We start from the raw sequence: 22,190 nt of genomic DNA on the forward strand, positions 1-22,190 counted from the left end.
ATGGCGGCTCCCGGCCTCCCGACCTGGCGGCGGGTTTCCTCGTTTACGGGGCCGGTGCCCCGCGCCCGGCACGGACACCGGGCGGTCGCCATCCGCGAGCTGATGATCATCTTCGGGGGCGGCAACGAGGGCATCGCGGACGAGCTGCACGTCTACAACACCGGTAGGAGGCGGCGGCGGCGTTGGCTCGGGCTGAGGGGACACGGGGCCAGCAGGAGGAGCGGCGGGGGGAGGCTGAAGGGAGAAGGCCGAGGCCGCGGCCTGACAGCTGTCACCGCCCTTGTCGTCCCCCTCACGGGCGAGCGACACACACACACCACACACAACACACATACACACCCGAGACCGACTCACACACACACACACACAAGGGCCCCCAGAGAGAGCGAGAGAGGACCCCCATTCCGGCCTCCGGTGCCCTCCCCCTTCCCGGAGGAAGAAAGCGGGAGCGGCCGGTCATCATCAATCATCAATCATCATCATCAATCGTATTTATTGAGCTTTTACTTTGTGCAGAGCACTGGACTAATTGCTTGGGAAGTACAAGTTGGCAACATATAGAGTATGTATACCCCCCCATCTTACCTCCTTCCCTTCCCCACAGCACCTGTGTATATGTTTGTACATATTTATCACTCTATTTATTTATTTTACTTGTACATATCTATCCTATTTATTTTATTTTGTTAGTCCGTTTGGTTTTGTTCTCCGTCTCCCCCCCTTTTAGACTGCGAGCCCACTGTTGGGTAGGGACCGTCTCGATATGTTGCCCATTTGTACTTCCCAAGCGCTTAGTACGGCGCTCTGCACATTAGTAAGCGCTCAATAAATACGATTGATTGATTGATATAGAGACAGTCCCTAGTCGTATTTATTGAGCGCTTACTGTGTGCAGAGCGCTGGACTAAGCGCTTGGGAAGGCCAAGCTGGCAACGTCGAGAGACGGTCCCTACCCAACGGTGGGCTCGCAGTCTAAAAGGGGGAGACAGAGAACAGAACCGAACGTACTAACCAAATAAAATAAATAGAATTGATATGTACAAGTAAAATAAATAGAGTGATAAATATGTACAAACATATCTACAGGTGCTGTGGGGGAGGGAAGGAGGTAAAATGGGGGGGATGGAGAGGGGAACGAGGGGGAGAGGAAGGAAGGGGCTCAGTCTGGGAAGGCCTCCTGGAGGAGGTGAGCACTCAGTACGGCCTTGAAGGGGGGGGCCCCTCGAGCCCCCCTCCAGCGTGGCTCAGTGGAAAGAGCCCGGGCTTTGGAGTCAGAGGGCATGGGTTCGAGTCCCGCCTCTCCACATGCCTGCTGTGTGGCCTTGGGCAAGCCGCTTCACTTCTCTGAGCCTCGGTTACCTCATCTGTAAAATGAGGATTGACCGTGAGCCCCATGTGGGACAACCTGATCACCTTGTATCCCCCCAGCGCTTAGGACAGTGCTTTGCACATAGTAAGCGCTTAACAAATCAATCAATCAATCGTATTTATTGAGCTCTTACTGTGTGCAGAGCACTGTACTAAGCGCTTGGGAAGTACAAGTTGGCAACACATAGAGACAGTCTCTACCCAACAGTGGGGTCATTATTATTATTATTATTATCATTATTATTATTATTATTATTATTATTATTATCCCCCACACGTCCTTCCCCTGGCCTGGAATGCCCACCCTCCCTCCACCCATCTGCCAAGCTAGCTCTCTTCCTCCATTCATTCATTCATTCATTCGATCGTATTTATTGAGCACTTACTGTGTGCAGGGCACTGTACTAAGCGCTTGGGAAGTACAAGTTGGCAGCACATAGAGACAGTCCCTACCCAACAACGGGCTCACAGTCTAGAAGGGAGAGACAGAGAACAAAATAAAACATACCCTACTGAGAGCTCACCTCCTCCAGGAGGCCTTCCCAGGCTGACCCAACAACGGGCTCACAGTCTAGAAGGGGGAGACAGACAACAAAACAAAACATTGTCAGCTGTGTGACTTTGGACAAGTCACTTCACTTCTCTGTGCCTCAGTTACCTCATCTGTAAAATGGGGATTAAGACTGTGAGCCCCCCGTGGGACAACCTGATCACCTTGTAACCTTCCCAGCGCTTAGAACAGTGCTTTGCACATAGTAAGCACTTAATAAATGCCATTATTATTATTATTATACCCTACTGAGAGCTCACCTCCTCCAGGAGGCCTTCCCAGACTGAGCCCCCCTTTTCCTCTCCTCCTCCCCCCATCCCACCCCGCCCTACCTCCTTCCCCTCCCCACAGCTCCTGTATATATGTTTGTACAGATTTATTACTCTATTTCACTTGTACATATTTACTATTCTATTTTGTTAATGATGTGCACCTAGCTTTAATTCTACTTGTTCCGACGACTTGACACCTGTCCGCATGTTTTGTTTTGTTATCTGTCTCCCCCTTCTAGACTGTGAGCCCGTTGTTGGGTAGGGACCGTCTCTGTATGTTCATTCATTCATTCAGTCGTATTTATTGAGCACCTACTGTGTGCAGAGCACTGCACTAAGCGCTTGAGAAGTACAAGTTGGCAACATGTAGAGACGGTCCCTACCCAAGAACGGGCTCACAGTCTAGAAGGGGGAGATAGACAACAACACAAACACCTAGACAGGTGTCAGAGTCGTTGTTGCCGACTTGTACTTCCCAAGCGCCTAGTCCAGTGCTCTGCACACAGTAAGTGCTCAATAAATATGATTGAATGAGTGAATAAATGAATTAATGACCCCCCCCAACCCCGGGCCCCGGCCCGAGGGGGCCTTCGCTCCCTCCCTGACCAAACCCTGGAGGAGCGGAGTCCAACTGGGGAGGAAGAATCGTTCCTGGCCCTGGGGCGGGTGGGCACGGGGAGGGGACCGATGCCCAGACCCAGCTGTACAATCAATCAATCAATCAATCAATCGTATTTATTGAGCACTTACTGTGTGCAGAGCACTGTACTAAGCGCTTGGGAAGTACAAGTTGGCAACATATAGAGACAGTCCCTACCCAACAGTGGGCCGTCCTCGGCGGGGCCTGTCTGTCACCCAGACCTGTCAGGCGAGACACGGAGCTGGCACCGCCCGCCCGCCCAAGGAAAGCCCTGCCTCCCTCCACCAGACCGGAGGACGCAGGAAAAAAAAAAAGTCCAAACAAAAAAAACCCTTTCATTTCATTTGTAACGGTCCGCCTTTCGTAAGGAGAGCCGCCGTGGTCGTTTGTGTCGTACCAGCATCTGGCTCTACCGCCTGCTTCACCCATCCGCGGTCGTCCACGTTCAGTTTGGAAATAAGGGGGTAAATCCAAACGCCCCTGCCCTGCTTGTCAAGCCAACGCCGTTTGGGGGTGGTGAGTGACACGAGGAGGAAGAAAAATCGCCTCTCTTCTTTGCCCAAGGACTGCGATTCCGGTTTATGTAGACCTGAGGTTCTGATCGGGTTTCCTTTTGAAAATAGTTACGAATCAGTGGTTCCTCCCGGCCGTCAGAGGAGATATACCTCCAGGCTGTGCTGCCCATGGGTTTGTCTGCGATGGCACCAGAATATTAGTGTTTGGGGGAATGGTGGAATATGGAAGATACAGCAACGAGCTCTATGAACTTCAGGTAGGCACTGTGGCAACTTGAATAAGGTACTGCGAAATATATAAGTTCAGAAGAAGACTCAAGTTCTTCATCCCTATTCAGAAAAACACTCGCATTTTCTGAAAGATACCAATAACTTAAATCTGTGTAATGTTTGCTGGGCAGTAAGTGAATAACATTTCACTTGTACACAGAAGTACATGGTTTTAATGGGAACATGAGTCTACTGAATATTTAGTGTGGCTTAGTGGGCTTGGGAGCCAGAGGATGGGGTTCTAATCCTGGCTCTGCCACTTGTCTGCTGTGTGACCTTGGGCAAACTGATTAACTTCTCTGTGCCCTAGTTACCTTATCTGTAAAATGGGGATGAAGACTGTGAGCCCCACGTGGGACAACCTGATTACCTTAAAACTACCCTCAGCGCTTAGAATAGTAATTGGCACATAGTAAGTTCTTAACCGATACCATAATTAGCATTATTATTATCAGATTCTTTCATTGTTTTTTTCTTAAAAAAGGGGTGGACAGTTTAGGCTACAATTTCCATTTTTAAACTATTCCATTCCCTTTTACCCCTTAGAAAGAAGAAAGGTTATTATCAATTTTTCTCTTGGGATAGCCAGCATAAGCTAGAACAAAATTTCTAGTCAGTATGTTTAATTTTTAAACTGTGAAGTCATTTCCTCCATCCAGAGCAACATAAAGAGTATTGGGCAAGTTGTCAAACCTTCACCTAACTTAAGCCTTTTTCTAACTGACCCCTCCCGCTGCAGTGCCAACTGCTGAAGTGTCACGAGGAGGACGTTAATTGCTTATATCCATCCCGATGTTTGCCTTTTCCATTCAGCTACATAGCATCCCTTATATCTCTGGGACGACATCATCTGGCTTTTATTTCAGGGCCAAGAAGATTGCCCAGTGGTATGCCACAGACATTAAATAAAATTTTATCACCTAACCATCAGGAATGGAAGGAGTTGCTCATTATGAAAAGCAGTCCATGTCAAATTGAAAAATGCTGTACGGATAGAAGTATAAAAAGATTCTGGAGTTATTTGTGTTTGTTTTATTTTCAAGGCAAGCCGTTGGCTGTGGAAAAAAGTGAAACCCCAACCTCCATCTTCTGGTTCACCCCCTTGTCCTCGACTTGGCCACAGCTTTTCGTTATATGGTAACAAGTGTTATTTATTTGGTGGCCTGGCAAATGAAAGTGAAGATTCAAACAATAATGTGCCCAGGTATGCTCTCTGGGTTCAGACAAACACTTGTAGAAATGAGACAGAAACCAAAGGTTGCTAACTGTTTGTTGGGGACTTTCCTCTGTTGAAGGGCTTCATCGTAGCTGTCACCAGTTGTGCTTAGGGAGGAGTGGGCTCCGAAGAGCATGCCACCAAAATTAAAACTGGGAAAAGAGAGTGCTGGTCTCTGGATAACTTGAAAGCTAAACTCTCCTTCCTATCTAAAACCTATTAAGGTGCTGTTGATCTAATTTGCAATGCAGGCATCTTAATGAGGATGAAACCCACAGTACACCTCTGAGGCTAAAATCTGCATTTTGCTTTTTCATTAGGTTTTTGTGGGAATATATGGGGAAATGCTGAATCTGTTTCCTTCAGGCAGATGGTTGTGTTCTGTGAACCTGGTAATATGGTGAGCTCTAAGAAGGGTGGGTATGGGGAGAAGAGTAACTTGTTCAAAATTTGAAACCTACCATGAAGTAATTTGTTGGGAACCTGATCATTGCACCGTATCTTTTATAGATTAGTTAAAATTAAATGTATTTTTCAACAAGAACCAGAAACCCAGTGAGCTTTAAAAATAAGCAAAATATTTAATTTTTAATTAATTAATTAATTATTCATTTAATTTTTCAGTAATAGCAGGCAGGCACATGGAGACACTTTCCATTAGAATTCATATTGCATTACCTGATTTTAAAAATATAACTGGAACTTTTCTTTTGGTAGCATATAGTGAGAGCAAGAGATTATTGTTATTTTCCCAGAAGAGGGAAGCAATGAAAAGAGTGCAAATCACTGCACTCAAAGGTCAAGGGCTTCTTGCGGATCTTGATTTTATGTCCCCTCACATCCTGAAGCAATATAGTTTCTGAGAAGCAGCGTGACACAGTGGATAGAGCATGGTCCTGGGAATCAGAAGGACCTGAGTTCTAATTCCAACTCTGCCACTTGTCTACCCTGTGACTTGGCGCAAGTCACTTAACTTCTGTATCTCTTACCTGTAAAATGGGAATTAAGACCGTGAACCCCATGTGGGACATGGACAGTGTCCAACCTGTTGAGCTTGTGTCTACTCCAGTGCTTAGTACAGTGCCTGACACATAGTAAGCACTTAACAGATTCCCTGGAAAGAATTTATCTTCTAATCAAAATCTGAGTTCACATGTAGAAATACAGTATGTGAGAATGATGGCCTCTCCCACCAATTTGGATTTGTCTTTGTTTTTCTCTGGAAAGACTTTGGAATATGAAGGCCAATTTGCAGTTGGAGTCCTAAGTTTTAAAATAGTACATGATGCAAATTATAAGTCTACAGGCTCATTTGCAACTGTTTTAGGACCTTTAAATTTCATCAGCCCTGTTTTGCTTGAATATTTGTTGACTTAGCTTAAATCATATTCTTGGGCCGGGTTATACTGATTTGGCCGTGTTTTTGTTGTTGACTCCAGGTTGGGGCCGTTTTAAACAAACATACTTACTGGAGGGAAAGGGGGTTTTATTTATGATGATTTCAGAATGTGCCATAATTGCTTTTCAATAATGGGAAAATCTCCTGAAATGAATACAATTCAAATACACATTATGTTGCTATGTATCTTAAATGAAGTGTGGTCAAAACTTAAAGGATTTTTTTTCATCCTGTTATCTCTTTCTCATTTTCCATAATCTCATAGGTATTTAAACGATTTCTATGAATTGGAACTCCAACATGGTTCTGGAGTTGTGGGTTGGAGCATTCCAGTGACAAAAGGGATTTTGCCTTCTCCACGAGAATCCCATACAGCCATTGTCTATTGCAGAAAAGATTCAGGGAATCCCAAACTCTATGTTTTTGGAGGAATGTGTGGCTGTCGACTCGATGACCTTTGGCAACTTGATATAGGTGAGCTTTGTAACATACAGCTTTCATTGCTGATCTCCAATTTAGGGAAGATGGAGTTTGTATGTAATAGTAGATAACCCATGAAAGAATCTGACATTCTTGAATATTATCCCTTATGCTACTTTTCTCCCCATAGAATAAAATATTATGAGAACTCTTGAAAAGTGGCTGAATTACCTCTGTTTTTTACTTTGCAAAGTTCCGTACCTGTGAATCAACCGTAGCTTCAGTTTAAAATGTCGAGTGATTGTAAGAACTTTTACTTTCTGAGGTTAATAAGCAACCATCAAGCATTACCACTATCCATATTTAACTTCAGAGCAAGATTAAGTGTTTGGTTATAGTGTAATGACTATCAAATGTACATCAGAAGGAAAATTATTGTTTTTGATGTGGTTAAAAAAAATCAGTTTAAAACATTTGCACTTCTATTAAAAAAAACTCTTCAAACTTGCAGAGCAAAGTACTTTGATGCGACTGGGATCAGAGATAGTAGATATAAATAGCACTGATATATTACATGTATTTATTTATAAATATTTGCAAGTAAACATGCTCTCTTATTTTCAGAAACCATGACATGGTCACAACCTGAAACTAAGGGAACAGTGCCCCTTCCACGAAGCCTTCATACAGCCAATGTTATAGGAAACAAGTATGTTTTAAAATTTAAAAGCTAAACTAAAGGCACATAGGAAAAAAACCAAGGACACTAAAGTAAAGTGTTTTTAACCATTGATTCCTGCATTTGGAGTTTTTCAGTATCCCTGGATGAGTGAAACCTTCAGTGTATCAGGCTCTCAGTCCAAACTTATTTATTTATGCCTACAGGAGAATATTTAGTGCTGTGACTAAGGTTTTTCGTATGTTGGGAAAAATTTGAAACTTGATTTAGAACCTCTTAAAATTCTCATTTAAACAAATGGAACACTTTTTTGCCAAGTGCCTCGTGAATTACGTGGAACAGTAAGGACTTCAGAGATAGAAAGAGCAAAAAATAGTGTCAAGGAAGTTAACCCAAAGTAATTTTGATTCACCCAAGCGTATGCTTTTCCCTTCCACTAAGGCTTTGAATGCTCACTCACAGATTTGTTTATAAATTCACTTGGGATCAGATGTCACTTATACGTGCTATGTTTATAAGGTCAAAAAAGATCAAATATGAACAATGACCAGGGAAAGGCCCTCTTGCGATGGAAGTTTTGAAAATCATTATTGAGTAGGGATTGAGGGGAATTTAAAGTGGATTAATTTAATTGAGTAGGGTCTGATGTCTTACCCCTAGAGTTCTTTATGAGTTAGCCAGGGTTACTGCGCAATCACTAGCTATGATTTTTTGCAAACATGAGTGTCAGAGGATTCACTGAGAATTGGAAAAACACAAATGCTTTGACCATCTCTAAACGTTTTTGGAAATTAGACAAAAAATAAGATAGATTGTTAATTTGCCACCTCTTATTATATTATGTTCCTCTAATAAACAAAATAGTCTTATGGAGAGCAAATCATGCCAGACAGCTTCCTTTTATGGGAGGTCCCTTGACTATCCAATAAGGCTTTTGAACTCCCCTCTCCCCTAGGTGTGCCCTCCCTCTAGCCTTGACATTTGCACTGCCAACCTAGGAAAGAATGGTTTTGACTGTACCTGTGCGAAGTACCTGCACAACTGATTACAGGGTCAAAATTAACAACTTCCAGGGTTTATTAAGCGTTACCTCACAGAGCAGCCCTGGGGCATATAGTCTTTCCCATTTTTATTGATATCCTGGTTGAAAGAGTCAGGAGAATCCTCATCACAGAATTGCAGATGATACTCAATTAGAGTTGTTAACAGTTTGCAAGACAAAAATAAAATTCAGCATGACCTTGGGAGGTTGTAAAAATAGTCTGATTGAAGTAGGAGGAAGACCCGAGGACTAGGTAATACACCTGGAGGTAAAGAATAAACCACAGTAATACAGGATGGTAAAAGACCAGCTAAGCATAAGTACAGTAGAAAAAGACCTGGAGGGCCTGGTCAACCACAAGATAAATGTGTTTAGTGTAGCAGTAATCTTTAGAAGAAGCAAATTAATGCCAGGATGTATCTCTCAACCCCACAGCACTTATGACCATATCTGTAATTTATTTTAATGTCTGTCTTTCCCTTTAAACTGTTAGTTCCTCTGTGGGAAGAGAGCAGGTCTGCCAACTCTGTCGTATTGTACTGACCCATGCATTTAGTACAGTGCTTTGCACAAAGTAAACACTCAATACATTCCACTGATTGTTTTGAGACAATAAATTTTCCTATTCTCTGCATCCAGCAGACCTTAATGTGCAGCTTGGGGTATCACTTGCAAGAAGATGTAGAGAAACTGAAGAGAGTCCAAAGAAGAACAACAGCGATAGAGATAGGAAATAGACCTCTAAGAAAAAGTTTGAAGGATTTGGTGATATTTTTTTTAGTCTGGTGAAGAGAGTACTTTTTAGTAATTTTCCCCAGGTCCTAAGGAACCTGAATAAGACCATCTAGGCTTAAATTAACTGGAACAGAGTTCAGTTGTACTGGAGGAAGGAAATATTGACTGGCAGCATGATAAAGTACTAAAGTAGATTACTGAGCAAGGTTGGGATAACTTATCTCTGGAAAGTTTTAAGAAAATAATAGGACAAGGGTTTGGTGATATTATTTTCCCGTTAAGTTATGTTTCTAAAGCACGTTAGCAAAGGCAGAGCAAAGTCCAGAAGTAAGGTGTTTTCCTGCTCTCTATAGGAACAATATGAATAATTTTATTTAACATTTGAAAGTATTTTGAATAATTTATGATATTTGTGCAGATTTCATATCTCAAAAAGTACACACAAGAAATTTTCCTATTTTCATCCATCTCCTCTCCCCTGACTATCAGTTTCCTTGCATTGCTTCTCATCCAATTTACCACCCATTAGAAGCAGGAGATCAGGAGACTTGGAAAGTAAAGAAGTATTGGTGCAGATGGGGGAAAAAGGAAGAAAGAAAGGTAAAAGTGGACCTTCGGAAGTAAAGATAGGTTGAAGAAAATTATGATAAGCCAAGCTGTTTTTGCATCTCTTGATCTTAGACTGGAGTTAATTTGGGCCAGAAGATGGTAGATGGAGAGTAAGCACTTGTCTTTTGAGTTATCTACTATGATGCCATCCCACAACACATAATCATCCTTATGTAAGACACCCAGTGCATAACAAATTGTAAATTCATGTTTTTGTGTATTATATGGTTATTACCATCAATGGTATTCATTGAGCATGTACTGTGCACTGGACTACAGTGCTTGGGAGGGTACAATACAGCAGAGTTGGTGTTCACATTCCCAGCTTGGCACAAAACATTTGATGTTGATGTTCAATCTAAAGTTCATTTCAGTGGGCAAGGCAGTAAATTTAACACAATTTGACATTTTTCTCTAAGTTCAGAGTTGAGTTTTAAATCTGCATTTTCTTGACTAAGGTGTTTGTGCATAATGGGATGTAATGGTTTTATATTATATTTAATACACTGTTATCTGCAAAAGAGAGGATGGTACCTAATTGCAAAGGGTTGTTAAAGGGCCCTTGAATATATTAAATAGTTCATTTGTTAAATTAAAAGTTTTCAAAACATTTTAAGCCCCTGGATGAAAAAGAAAGTAGGAAGCAAATGTAAAGGCCTTAAAAAAAGTTAATATAGTATGTTTTGTCTTCCCGTTTCAGAATGTATATTTTTGGTGGATGGGTCCCCCAAGCAGTGGATAATGTAGAATGTTCTGCTCTTGACTGTGAATGGAGGTGCACCAGTTCATTTTCTTACCTAAACCTGGGTTAGTGTTTATGATTATAAAAATGTGTCAGGAGATAAATTTTCATCATTCTGTATTTTAAAAACATTCCCTGAGAAGCAGTATTTTTTAAATAATGACTGTTTTTCTTATTAGATACAGCAGAATGGACTGTCCTAATATCGGATTCTCAGGAAGACAAAAAGAACTTGTTACCAAGACCAAGAGCTGGACACTGTGCTGTGGCAGTTGGCACCCGTTTATACTTCTGGAGTGGAAGAGATGGTTATAAAAAAGCATTGAATGGTCAAGTTTGCTGCAAAGATCTTTGGTATCTTGATACGGGTAGGTAAGAACACTTGGAAAGAAAATGCATTTTGATCCTTTAAATAAAAATACCTAAACTTGATTAATGGTTTTTATTTGAGACTATGTGAAGAACATTATCTTGCATCGCGTCCTCCTACCTTTTCTTATGGCGAAATAGAGTCACCAAGAGATTAAGTGATCTGTTTAGACAGAAGGTAAAAAGAGAATCTAATCATCCTCATGTATTGAATAATATCTGCAGAAGAACTTGTGCCACATTAATCCGGATCATTAAGTGATCCTGTTCAGGGTTCAGTCTTCTACAGTGATTCTAACAAGTGATCAGAAAAACGGGGTGAGGATTACCTTTTTGATATCCATCCTCAAGATTGTGGCTGTACCATCTAATAGCTGTAACTTTCCATTCAGTGAATTCATCTTACCCCTTCTTGAAAATATTGATGCATGTGCTTGTACAGTTTCTTGTGATAATGAATTCTGTAGGCTTACCATTTACTCTCTCAGGTATTTCCTTTTGTTAATAATGGTATTTTTAAAGTGGTATTTAAGTGCTTACTAAGTGTCAGGTACTGTACCAAACACTGGGGTAGATCAGTCAATCAATCAGTGGTATTTATTGAGGGCTTAGTGTGTGTGGAGCTCCTTATGGGTAGGGGACCTGTCTTCCAACTCTGTTATATCGATATATCTTACTCTCCCAAGTACTTAGTTACAGTGCTCTGCATACATGAAACATTCAGTAAATACCATTGATTGATTGGAACGCAGATCCTCCGATTTCCAGTCCCATGCTCTTTCCACTAGGCCATAGTGCTTCTCATTGAATTGTTCGATTCATTATTGATTATGATGGATAAATCACAGTAAATGGGTGTAAAGAGAAATTTAAACCTTAATTTTATAACATTGATATTTTTCTGTAGAGAAACCTCTGGCCCCTTCTCAGGTCCAGCTGATCAGAGCTACCACCAACTCTTTTCAAGTTAAATGGGAGGAAGTTCCTACAGTTGAAGGGTATCTTTTGCAGTTGAATTCAGATCTGCCATCTCAAGCAGAGGATGCCGAATCAGAAACATTGAATTTACAAGGTAAAATCATTGATCCGGGTAATAGCCCACCTGGATATGGGAATTATATTCACTTGTTTTTTGTCCAGAGGACATATCTACCACATTTTCCTCTTTAATGTGCTTCCCTCTTGAACTTAAGGTACCCCTGAGACCCATTCAGATATCTTACAAGATGTCAGTTATCTTAGAATAAAGAGATTGTGCTGTTTGGAACCTTACCAAAGGTTAGGACAGTAAAGGAGGTAGCCAGGGCAGTGACACGTGGCTTCCCTCCTCTTGACCCCACCTTGATGTAGTCTCCTATAGTGAATACCATTTAACTTACAGGAAAATATTTCTATTCACTTTCCTAAAAATATCACTTTTGAAAAGGTACTGTATTCTTCGAACTAAAGGCATACTTACTTATACATGAATTTCTCCTTCCTAAGCAAGCACACCGAGGAAAATAGCCTCTAAATTCTTCAGATAATTTTTTTTTAAAACATTTAACTTGATTATGATGTGTCTTTCACAGGGTGATCCAACTTTACACTAACCCAATCTGAACTTTTTTCATTTCTCCAGAAGTCAAGCTAGATCTTCAGAGGCAAGCCAAGAATAACACAGTTCCAAACAATGTAAGTAAATAATTTGGAAGATATAATAGGTATGTATATTACCTAAAGCATGAGACACTTCTTTCAGATTCCCAGTACTTTGGTAGAATCAACTTGCTCTCCATTCCCAGCCTCAGACAAGGCATCAGAAGCTTAAACTTAAATCAAACTTGGATTCAGGAAGCAAAATGCTCTAGTAATATTTCCAGGAAAAAGACTTCAGAATAGCATTTCTATCTGCTCTACTAAAGCTCCTCTTCCTTAGTTTCAATCAGTGGTTTGTATTGAGTGCTTACTGTGTGCAGAACACTGTTCTAAGCATTTGGGAGGGCACAGTATATACAGTTTACAACCTAGCGGGAATTTCTAGCCATAATTTTCATCCGTGCATTGATATCTAGATTTATTTTGTCAATTTGGGGCAAGGCATTTAATGTTTGTCCCTCAACTCCCCCATTTTTTGAGTACACCCAGTTCTCCCATAATTCAGGTTTTTGTGCTTGCAAAATTCTTCCTTTTGGCAGCTTCTCACTATACTTACCCAGTCTAGCATTGCACCTGTGCGCACAAACGGTATCTTCCAGAATATGACCTGCCATATACAGATTGGCTTGTGTTATCAGATTAACGTTTTCTAATTCCCTTGTGTCCAAGAATGAGAGTAAAACTTGACTCATACTGGAATGGGAGTTGAGACCAAAGCGCCGTAAGTGCTTTTCTAATAAGATTGGGGATTGCGTTGGAAGTTGGGGTGGAGAAAGGTGTTTCAGATCATGGTGGTGACAGTGAGACTCGAACTCAGCCTGCATCCCGGGGCTCCTAGGGGAGCCTCACAGACCCCTAGGCCAGGCCAGCGGCCTCACCCAGTGGGCCATGAGAACAGAAGCAGTAGGAGCATGGGCCAACTTTTCCCCACCCCTACCCTGCAGGGACCCCCCGCCCCTCAGGGGCCGACAGAGCTGCTGGTGGCCGGCTGCCTGGCAACTGCATCCCCGTCCCTTGCCTGCAGCCTCAGGCAAGGCTGTGACTGCTTCTGTCCGAATGTACTTAATCAATCGTATTTATTGAGCGCTTACTGTGTATAGCACACTGTACTAAGCGTTTGGAAGAGTAAAACACAGAGTATGACTGACACATTCCCTGCCTACAACAATAAGCGTACCGTCCAGTGGGAGCTTCAGTCCTTAGCATACATGTCAGTGATGGGAATCCCAGCCCCTGCTCAACCATGGAGTCTTCGGGGCAGGTGGCTCAGCTGGTTTGGAAAAATACCCCACCAGTTGAAACAATTCCAAACCTGAATGGGTGATCCGGCATGCGCTCTTTTACTGCTTTACTTCAGTCATTGGTATTTACTGAGTGCTGACTATGTAGGACATTTTACTAAGCACCTGGGCGAGTAGAATACAACAGAGGCATTCATTACTTGTCTGTTGAGTGACCTTGGGCAGGTCACTTTAGTTGTCTGTGCCTTAGTCACCTCATCTGTAAAATGGGGATTGAATCCTCTCCCTCTGACTTAAACCTTGAGCCCTAAATGGGAAAGGGACTGTGTATCCCGTCTTGCATCTTCCGCAGCACTTAGTACAGTGTCTGGCACACAGTAAGCACTTGAGAAATACCAAGAAAAAAAATAGTTGGTATGTGCAATCCTTGCCCATGAAGAGCTTACAGCCTAGAGGGGGAGACAGATATTTAAGTAAAGAGCATAGGGGAAATGGGAGAGTGTAAGGATGTGTACTTAAGTGTGAAGGGGCAGAGGGGGTGGTGAATTTAAGTGCTTAAGGGGCCAGGTCCAAGTGGGGATGAGAGAGAAAATGAGTTGGAGAAATGGGGACTTGGGCAGGGAAGGCTTCTTGGAGGAGATGTGATTTTAGCAGAGCTTTGAAGGTGGGGAGAGTGGTAGTCCATCAGATATGAAGGGGGAGGGAGTCCCACACCAGAGGGAGGATGTGGCCAAGGATTTGGCAGCGAGAGAGACAAGATTGAGGAACACCGAGTACGTTGGTGTTGGAGGAGCGAAGTGTGCAGGCTGGGTTGAAGTGGGAGATAAATGGAGTTATGTAGGAAGGGGAGAACTGACTGCCTTAAAGGCAATGGCAAGGAGTTTCTGTTCGATGCAGAGATGGATGGACAGCCATTGGAGGTTTTGGAGGGATGAGGCATGAACTTATTTTTAGAAAAATGATATGGGCAGCAGAGTGAAGTATGTACTGGACTGGGGAGGGACTGGAGATAGGAACATCAGTGACAATTCTTATGCAGTAGTCAAAGTGGGATATGATAAAGTGCGTGATCCAGCGTGGTAGCAGTTTAGATGAAGAGGAAGGGGTGAATTCCAGAGATGTTGCGAAGGAAAAACCAACGGGCTTTAATGACAGGCTAATTATGTGGGTTGAATAAGAGAGATGGGTCGAGGATAATGCCAACCTTTCTGGCTTGTAAGAAAGGGAGGATGGTAGTGTTGTCTGCAGTGATGGGAAAGTCAGTGGGAGGACAGGGTTTGGGTGGGAAGATGAAGAGCTCGGTTTTCAACATGTGGAGCATGAGATTTCAGCAGAATAACCAAGAATCAATGTCCTGAAGGCAGGAGAAAATGTGAAACTATAGTAAAAGAGAGGTCGGACTATGGAGAGGTAGATTTAAGAATCTGCTTAGAGATGGTAATTGAAGCCGTGTGAGTGAATGAGTTCTCCAAGAGAGAGGGTGTAGATGGAGAATAGAAGTGGTTCCTCTTTATAAAAATGTAATTTGAAATATAGACTTAAACTTTAAGGGTACTTTTTTCATCTCTCAAAATTTAACTTTGGAATTAATACTAGTAGGATATTTTTTAAATAAAAGGAATTTTTTTAAAATTGCTACCCACTTATATAATTTATAACACACTGTGATTGTTGTCTGTATAGCACATCTACTAAAATTTGATTTCCTAAAATAACTCTTAAAATTTATAAGGAATAAAGTCAATAAATACTTACTTTTTTATCTTTAACCTGCACTTTCTACTAAGATGAATAAATCCACGCATTTTCTCCTAGGCACAAGTGTATCGTTCATCTAATGAGTTACTAAAACTAGAAGATCCAGTGAATATTCTGGAACCTGAACATCTAGTCATGAAAGAAATTGCAAAGAAAATCCAAGCAGATCCCAAAGGAATTGTTGAGTCTAGTGCTACTCTGCATTCATCTTTTGCTCTGGCAACTAATGCTGCTAATAATGATGGCTATGCAGTGGAGATGCTAAGGAGAAATGAAGGTATGAATGTCAGCTTCATAAAATGAAATTGAAAGTACATCTTAAAAATAGAAAATTTATGTGCACTATATTGGGAGTCTTAAAGGTTTTTGGGAAGCAGTTGGAGCAAATGTGTTTGGTCTTCAAGTAAGAAACTGAAACCAACAGTCTTAAAAAACAAAACAAAACTTGACATTCTCATTGAAGCAGCTATAGTTGCTTGCAGAAAGCAACTGGCAATAAATTTACTGTATAGTAGACTGAAAAGACCTGTATATATGTATATATGTTTGTACATATTTATTACTCTATTTACTTATTTATTTTACTTGTACATATCTATTCTGTTTATTTTATTTTGTTAATATGTTTGGTTTTGTTCTCTGTCTCCCCCTTTTAGACTGTGAGCCCACTGTTGGGTAGGGACTGTCTCTATATGTTGCCAACTTGTACTTCCCAAGCGCTTAGTACAGTGTTCTGCACACAGTAAGCGCTCAATAAATACGATTGATGATGATGATGATGAGTAATGAGTAATGATGTACTCTTTAAATCATTTCACCATGGCAATCAGTTATTTAAGAATTTATTCTAGAATTCATTCTACAAAATAATTTCATGTATATTTTGTATTTAGACTATATATAATATATTTAGAACTAAAATGACATGATTTTGAGCTATTTTGTCTTTTAAAGACCATGTAATCAGAGATTGTTTCGTTTTAAATTTCAAAAAGATATTACAAAAGAAATATGAATTAATCCTTAATAGTAAAGGGTACAGATCATGTAAAAAATGAATAATATTTTGATACTGAGCTACTAAACTAAAATATTTGAGGCAGATGCCAAGTTTATTTCTGCTTACAGATATGGAGGAAGGATTGGATGAATATCTGTGTTATTTCATTCTTTACATATTCATCATTTTCACTGATAAATAGCTGTTCATAACTTTTCCTCTTCATTTTGGAGGAAGAGGATTCATTTGTTCATTCATTCATTCAGCTGTATTAATGAGCACTTATTTTGTGTGAAGTACTGTACTAAGCACTTGGGAGAGTACAGCACGACAACAGACACATTCCCTGCCCACAGTGAGCTCACAGCCTAGAGGGGGAGACAGACATTAATGTACGTAAATAAATAAATGAATAAACAAACAAATAAAAAAATAACAGGTATATACATGCATTCTGTGAGGATGGGAGGGAGGATGAATGAAGGGAGTAAGTCAGGGTGATGCAGAAGATGAGGGCTGAATCAGTCTTACTGATGCTAACAGGTCTGTTTATTGTACTAGGTTTGGTTATTTAGTTCAATTCAGAACTATTTGTACTGTGGTCATCTTGTACTTCTGCGAGATATCAGAGTTTATAGAGTCTTCAGAAAATTCTGGGTACCAGAGAAATTTAAACAAAACTGCAGCAACATGGAGGTGTACACCATGTGGTCTTATTCCCCTTACCTTAGAGAAGACCTGGAGGAATGGCTAGGTCTCTGAACCTATCCATCCTTAAGTATCCAAAGAGGAATCTGATATTTGAAATACCCAATCTGTTCAGCCTGGGGATAGACAGATAGTAAGGAATTATATTTTCCAAACACTTTCTGACTGATTTTTTTCACCCAGAGCCTTTTTAGGTTTTCTCATTTTATAGATGAAAAGTAACTGGGTCACAGAGCTAGTATTGTGTCTGTCAGTTACCATGGTAAAAGTTTACACCTTTGAATTTCAGGTCCTCAAACTTCAGCAAATGTAGGTGAGCTATTTTACTTGGACTTGCGAGCTATAAACCCTGAAACTTCTGCATCCACTTTGGTCTGCAGCACACAGACTATGGTAACCCAACAGGCCATTAAAACTGAGCCAAGTATAAATGGGGCAATTGTGAATGATGAAACTTCACTCAATACAAAGTCTGAAGGTTTGAAAAATTTCAAATATTGAATTTTGAACCACGTGTGTGTAAGACCATCAAGCTTCTTTTTCTTTAAAGGGAATGGCATCTTTGATTCATGTTCGCTCGTGAAGTATTTCAATATTCACATGGGAAAGAAATATTTTAATGCCTCACATAAGATATTTAAGAGTACACTAAATGTGATGCCCTAAATCTGGAATGTGATTTTTGTCTTATAAATGCATCAAGTATTTTCCTTAAGCTTGCTGTTGCAGCTGTTTTAGGCTGTGGAGGAGGGCCTTTACCAGCTTTTTTTTTTTTCCTAATTAATTTCCTCTGTAGAATTAGTTATGGTGGTTTTACAAAATTTTTGGTAGTTCCAGTTCGTCACAAAACTGACCCAAGACTTAGTGCATAGTATGGATTCAAAGATTAAGCTGTCATGACAATTGTGATTTCTTTTGCAAGTGGTCTTCATCACTAATTTGCATGTTTGCTATTTGCAGTTTGCATGCTTGCCACTTGCTTCAAATTAAGTCTTGTGTTTCTATTTTAAACGATTCATTGTCTTGTTTTTAGTTGACGAAACTACATTTGTACCACCTATGGCTAAGATCAGCGGAGCTGAAACAAATGACTGTACCATTCCATTATCTGTAAGTATTAGTGGTGTGGGGATGTAAAGCCAAAGTGCAGGAGTGCCTGCTGTGGGTAGATCCTCAGTGGTCAAGGTACCTGAATGAAAAGCTCGTTATCGGCAGGGAATGTGATGGTTTATTCTTGTATTGTACTCTTCAACCGTCTAGTACAGTGCTCTGCACACAGTAAGTGCTCAATAAATGAGAGAGAGAAAAAAAAATAGAAAGACCACCCAGGAGGTTTCATATGGTGGCCAGGCTTGGCAGACCTCCTAGAAAAGGAGAGGATTAACATGAGCAGTGCGAACTACAGTGCCACTGAGGTGGCTACCCTGGCATCTGTCTGTTGGCCATTGGCACTATGATACAGGCATTTTGGCCATAAATGGATTTTGCACATAAAATTGTCGCATGAACCTCACATGCTACTTGCCTATTTGTTCCTGTTGCCCTTTTGGGAGTATGACTGGCAGGAACAAGACCATTTAAATAATAACAATGATGGCATTTATTAAGCGCTTACTATGTGCAAAGCACTGTTCTAAGTTCTGGGGAGGTTACAAGATGATCAGGTTGTCCCACAGGGGGCTCACAGTCTTAATTCCCATTTTACAGATGACGTAACAGGCACAGAGAAGTTAAGTGACTTGCCCAAAGTCACACAGCTGACAATTAGTGGTATGCAAATCAGTGGCACTAGAGCCATCAATTCCTTCGTGCAAGTTCCTTGGCCCTGAGGACTGGAGCAAAGCTGACGTATCATATATGATGGGAGACTCCACAAGTTTGTAGCCTTTAACAGTAAATTCTTCTGTTTCACTGAATAATATCAAAAAGCTTTGCCAAACATTTAGTTTAAAGAATACTTTCTGAACATTAATCAGCAACTGAGCATTAATGAGCATTCATAGTTTTCTGTTAACTTCTTGTCTCTTTCAACCATTGGCTTCTAAAATCTTGAGCGAGTGAGATCAATCAGTGGTATTTATTGAGCACCTGCTATGTGCAGAAGACTGTACTAAGCACTTGTGGGGGTACAGTACAACAGAATTAGCAGTCACGTTCCCTGCCCAAAACGAGCCTACAGTCTAGAGATGAGTTCATTGTGTAGTTAGTTGGCAATCACAACCAATATTTTAGAGTTGTTTCAGCATATTCAGGAACTAAAAACCTTAGAAAATATTGTTTTCTTTTTTATTCTTGAGTCTTTTTTGGTAAACTCATTTGATCTAGTTTACTTTGTTAGCATTGTAAATATTGACAAATAAGGAATTATGAACTTGCATGAAAGGATCTTTTTACTGTTTCCCATGCTGAACTGCACACGCAATTGAAAAGGCTTTACATTGTGAACTCCAGATTCAAATAGCAATCCACTTTTACACTCTGATAAGCGCTTAGTACAGTGCTCTGCACACAGTAAGCGCTCAATAAATACGATTGATTGATTGATTCTTGAGTGCACACCGTGGTTCAGTTAACAAGAAACTGTACTTGTTTGAGTAGTGTTCGAAGTTTGTTAAGGTACACTGTATTTTTCCCCCTCTAGACTGGGCATTAAGATGGGTATTTCATATGCTGATAACAGTATGTTGGTTGTTTTTTGAGTCTGAAAATGAACTTCTTTGGATTTGTTTGCTCCTCCTGGATTCAGTTATGTCATCACTAAACAGATCATCCTTGCAAATATTGTGCTTTCTGAAATGATGTCATGGTACAAACCACCTGGCATTTTAATTTGGTATTACTGATCTGAAAGCAGTAATCTGCTTTCTGCAGTCATCTGAGTTAAATTTATAGTACACAAATTATCTAATTTACCAGAATGCCTACCTCCTCCTGTACTTGAGTTGCCAACCAGTTGACTTAGTGAGTTAAAACTGTTTCCTCATGAGGTATTGTTATTTTGGCAGACTTTACGTATAGATTATTGTGGATCTGTCAAGTAGATCACTGTATGGATTTAATAAAATGAGAAATGTACCCTTTTAGTCATGTTATAATAAGGAAGAGCAACATAAAAGCAACATACTTTTATTTTTTTATACTAGAAAAAAGTCCCTCTGAAATCAGTGACTCCCGGGAAAGCAGGAGAACGGCGGTGGTGCGATGTGGGAATATTTAAAAACAACACTGCTTTGGTGAGCCAGTTTTATTTGCTGCCATCAGGGACGTCCAGCATCTCTAATAAGGTAGTTGGAAATTAATTTGCTATTCTGTGCCAACATGTGACTATTTTGTTAAAGCCTGAAGAATAAAATTTCTGTCCTTACCAGGTAGCAACTTGCTCTGATGACATCAGGATTCATTATAACAAAAAGTAGAATTAGGGTAGTTGACTAGAAGTCAGGACGAATTACTTGCCAGATTTTCCAGAAAAACAAAACTTTGGAGAAGATCCCTCCAGAGGGGTTGGGCAAACCTCTGTCCGAGGGTCCAAGAGCTATGCGGCCTTGACTGAACCTCCTCAGAATCAATCAATCAATCAATCGTATTTATTGAGCGCTTACTATGTGCAGAGCACTGTACTAAGCGCTTGGGAAGTACAAATTGGCATCACATAGAGACAGTCCCTACCCGATAGTGGGCTCACAGTCTAAAAGGGGGAGACAGAGAACAGAACCAAACATACCAACAAAATAAAATAAGTAGGATAGAAATGTACACTCAGAAGGCTGTGGATGCAGCCTCTCAGGTTGTAGTGACAGAGCTATGGCATCATTAAGAGAGTGGTGAGGCAAGATGGCAGTGGACAACAGCTCTTGAGAGAAGAGTCTTCAGAGAACCTGTTGTCTGGTAAAATGGGATTTTCTTCTACCTTGCTTTTTGTTCTCCTTTCAAGTGTTCCCTTTACGAATCACTGTCCAGGTATGAAAATTCAGAAGTGGAAATGTTAAATCCTTGCTTCATATTCTAGGTAGGGACTAGTTAGAGAGCAAGTTCCTCAGGGAGGTTTTGTTACTGCTGCGAGTGCTTAAGGGGTCCAGTTCACGAGGACGCTTGGGCATGTTGGAACCAAAAGGAACAGGCTTTTCAACCATAATTGTGGGTGCCCAATTAATTAATCAGTCATTCATTTAATCATATTTATTGAGTGCCTACTGTGTACTTGGGAGAATGCAGTATAAGAGTTGGTAGATGTGTTCTGTGCCCTCAACGAACTTACAGTCTGGAGAGGAATACAGACATTAACATAAGTGAATTACAGATATGTAAAAAAGTGCTGTGGGGCTGAGGGAGGGGTGAATAAAGGGTGCAAATTCTAGTGCAAGGAGAAGAGGAAATGAAGGCTTAATTGGGAAAGACCTCTTGTAGGAGATGTGCTTTTAATAAGGCTTTGGAGGTGGGGAGAGTGGTCATCTGTCGGATATGAAGAGGGAGGATGTTCCATGCCAGAGGCAGAATGTGGGTGAGAGGTCGGCAGGGAGGTAGATGAGATCAAGGTACAGTGAATAGGTTGGCTTTAGAAGAACCATGTTTGTGGGCTGGGCTGTAGTAGGAAATCAGGAAGTAAAATAGGAGGGGGCAAGGTGATTGAATGCTTTAAAACCTTTGGAAATGAGTTTCTGTTTGATTCGGAGGTGGACGGACAACCACTGGAGGTTTTTGAGGAGTGGGGAAACATGGACTGAATGGTTTCTAGAAAAATGATTTGGGCAGCCGAGTGAAGTATGGACTGGAGTGGGGAGAGACACGAGTCAGGGAAGTCAGCAAGGAGGCTGATGCAGTAATCAGGGTGCTTGGATTAACATGGTCCCAGTCTAGGTGGAGAGGAAAGGACAGATTTTAGCAAAGTTGTGAAGTTGGAACCGACAGGATTTGGTGACAGGTTGAATACATGGGATGAATGAGAGAAGAGTAAAGGAAAATGCAAAAGTTGAAGGCTTGTGCGACATGGGGGCCCAGTCTGCCAGCTCAATTCCGGAG

The 22,190-nt window shown here is 41.1% G+C and overlaps 1 protein-coding gene across 5 annotated transcripts in view; it reads left to right on the forward strand.

Annotated features, from left to right (window-relative positions):
- The window catches only part of HCFC2 (host cell factor C2), a 30,495-nt gene continuing 8,305 nt past the window's right edge, over nucleotides 1-22,190 (forward strand). For 3 of the 5 annotated variants that reach the window (XM_038756204.1, XM_038756206.1, XM_038756202.1), the window contains exons 1-13: nucleotides 1-163; nucleotides 3,454-3,602; nucleotides 4,659-4,819; nucleotides 6,496-6,704; nucleotides 7,275-7,359; nucleotides 10,416-10,522; nucleotides 10,637-10,825; nucleotides 11,734-11,898; nucleotides 12,448-12,500; nucleotides 15,521-15,740; nucleotides 17,461-17,649; nucleotides 18,205-18,281; nucleotides 20,315-20,455. In XM_038756204.1, coding sequence (XP_038612132.1) covers nucleotides 1-163; nucleotides 3,454-3,602; nucleotides 4,659-4,819; nucleotides 6,496-6,704; nucleotides 7,275-7,359; nucleotides 10,416-10,522; nucleotides 10,637-10,825; nucleotides 11,734-11,898; nucleotides 12,448-12,500; nucleotides 15,521-15,740; nucleotides 17,461-17,649; nucleotides 18,205-18,281; nucleotides 20,315-20,455 — 1,908 coding nt within the window. The remainder of the gene's footprint in view (nucleotides 164-3,453; nucleotides 3,603-4,658; nucleotides 4,820-6,495; nucleotides 6,705-7,274; nucleotides 7,360-10,415; nucleotides 10,523-10,636; nucleotides 10,826-11,733; nucleotides 11,899-12,447; nucleotides 12,501-15,520; nucleotides 15,741-17,460; nucleotides 17,650-18,204; nucleotides 18,282-20,314; nucleotides 20,456-22,190) is intronic. The other 2 variants (XM_038756203.1, XM_038756205.1) reach the window with 2 other exon arrangements.

This window comes from Tachyglossus aculeatus, chromosome 14 (assembly GCF_015852505.1).
Source record: "Tachyglossus aculeatus isolate mTacAcu1 chromosome 14, mTacAcu1.pri, whole genome shotgun sequence".
Classification (NCBI taxonomy): Eukaryota; Metazoa; Chordata; class Mammalia; order Monotremata; family Tachyglossidae; genus Tachyglossus; species Tachyglossus aculeatus.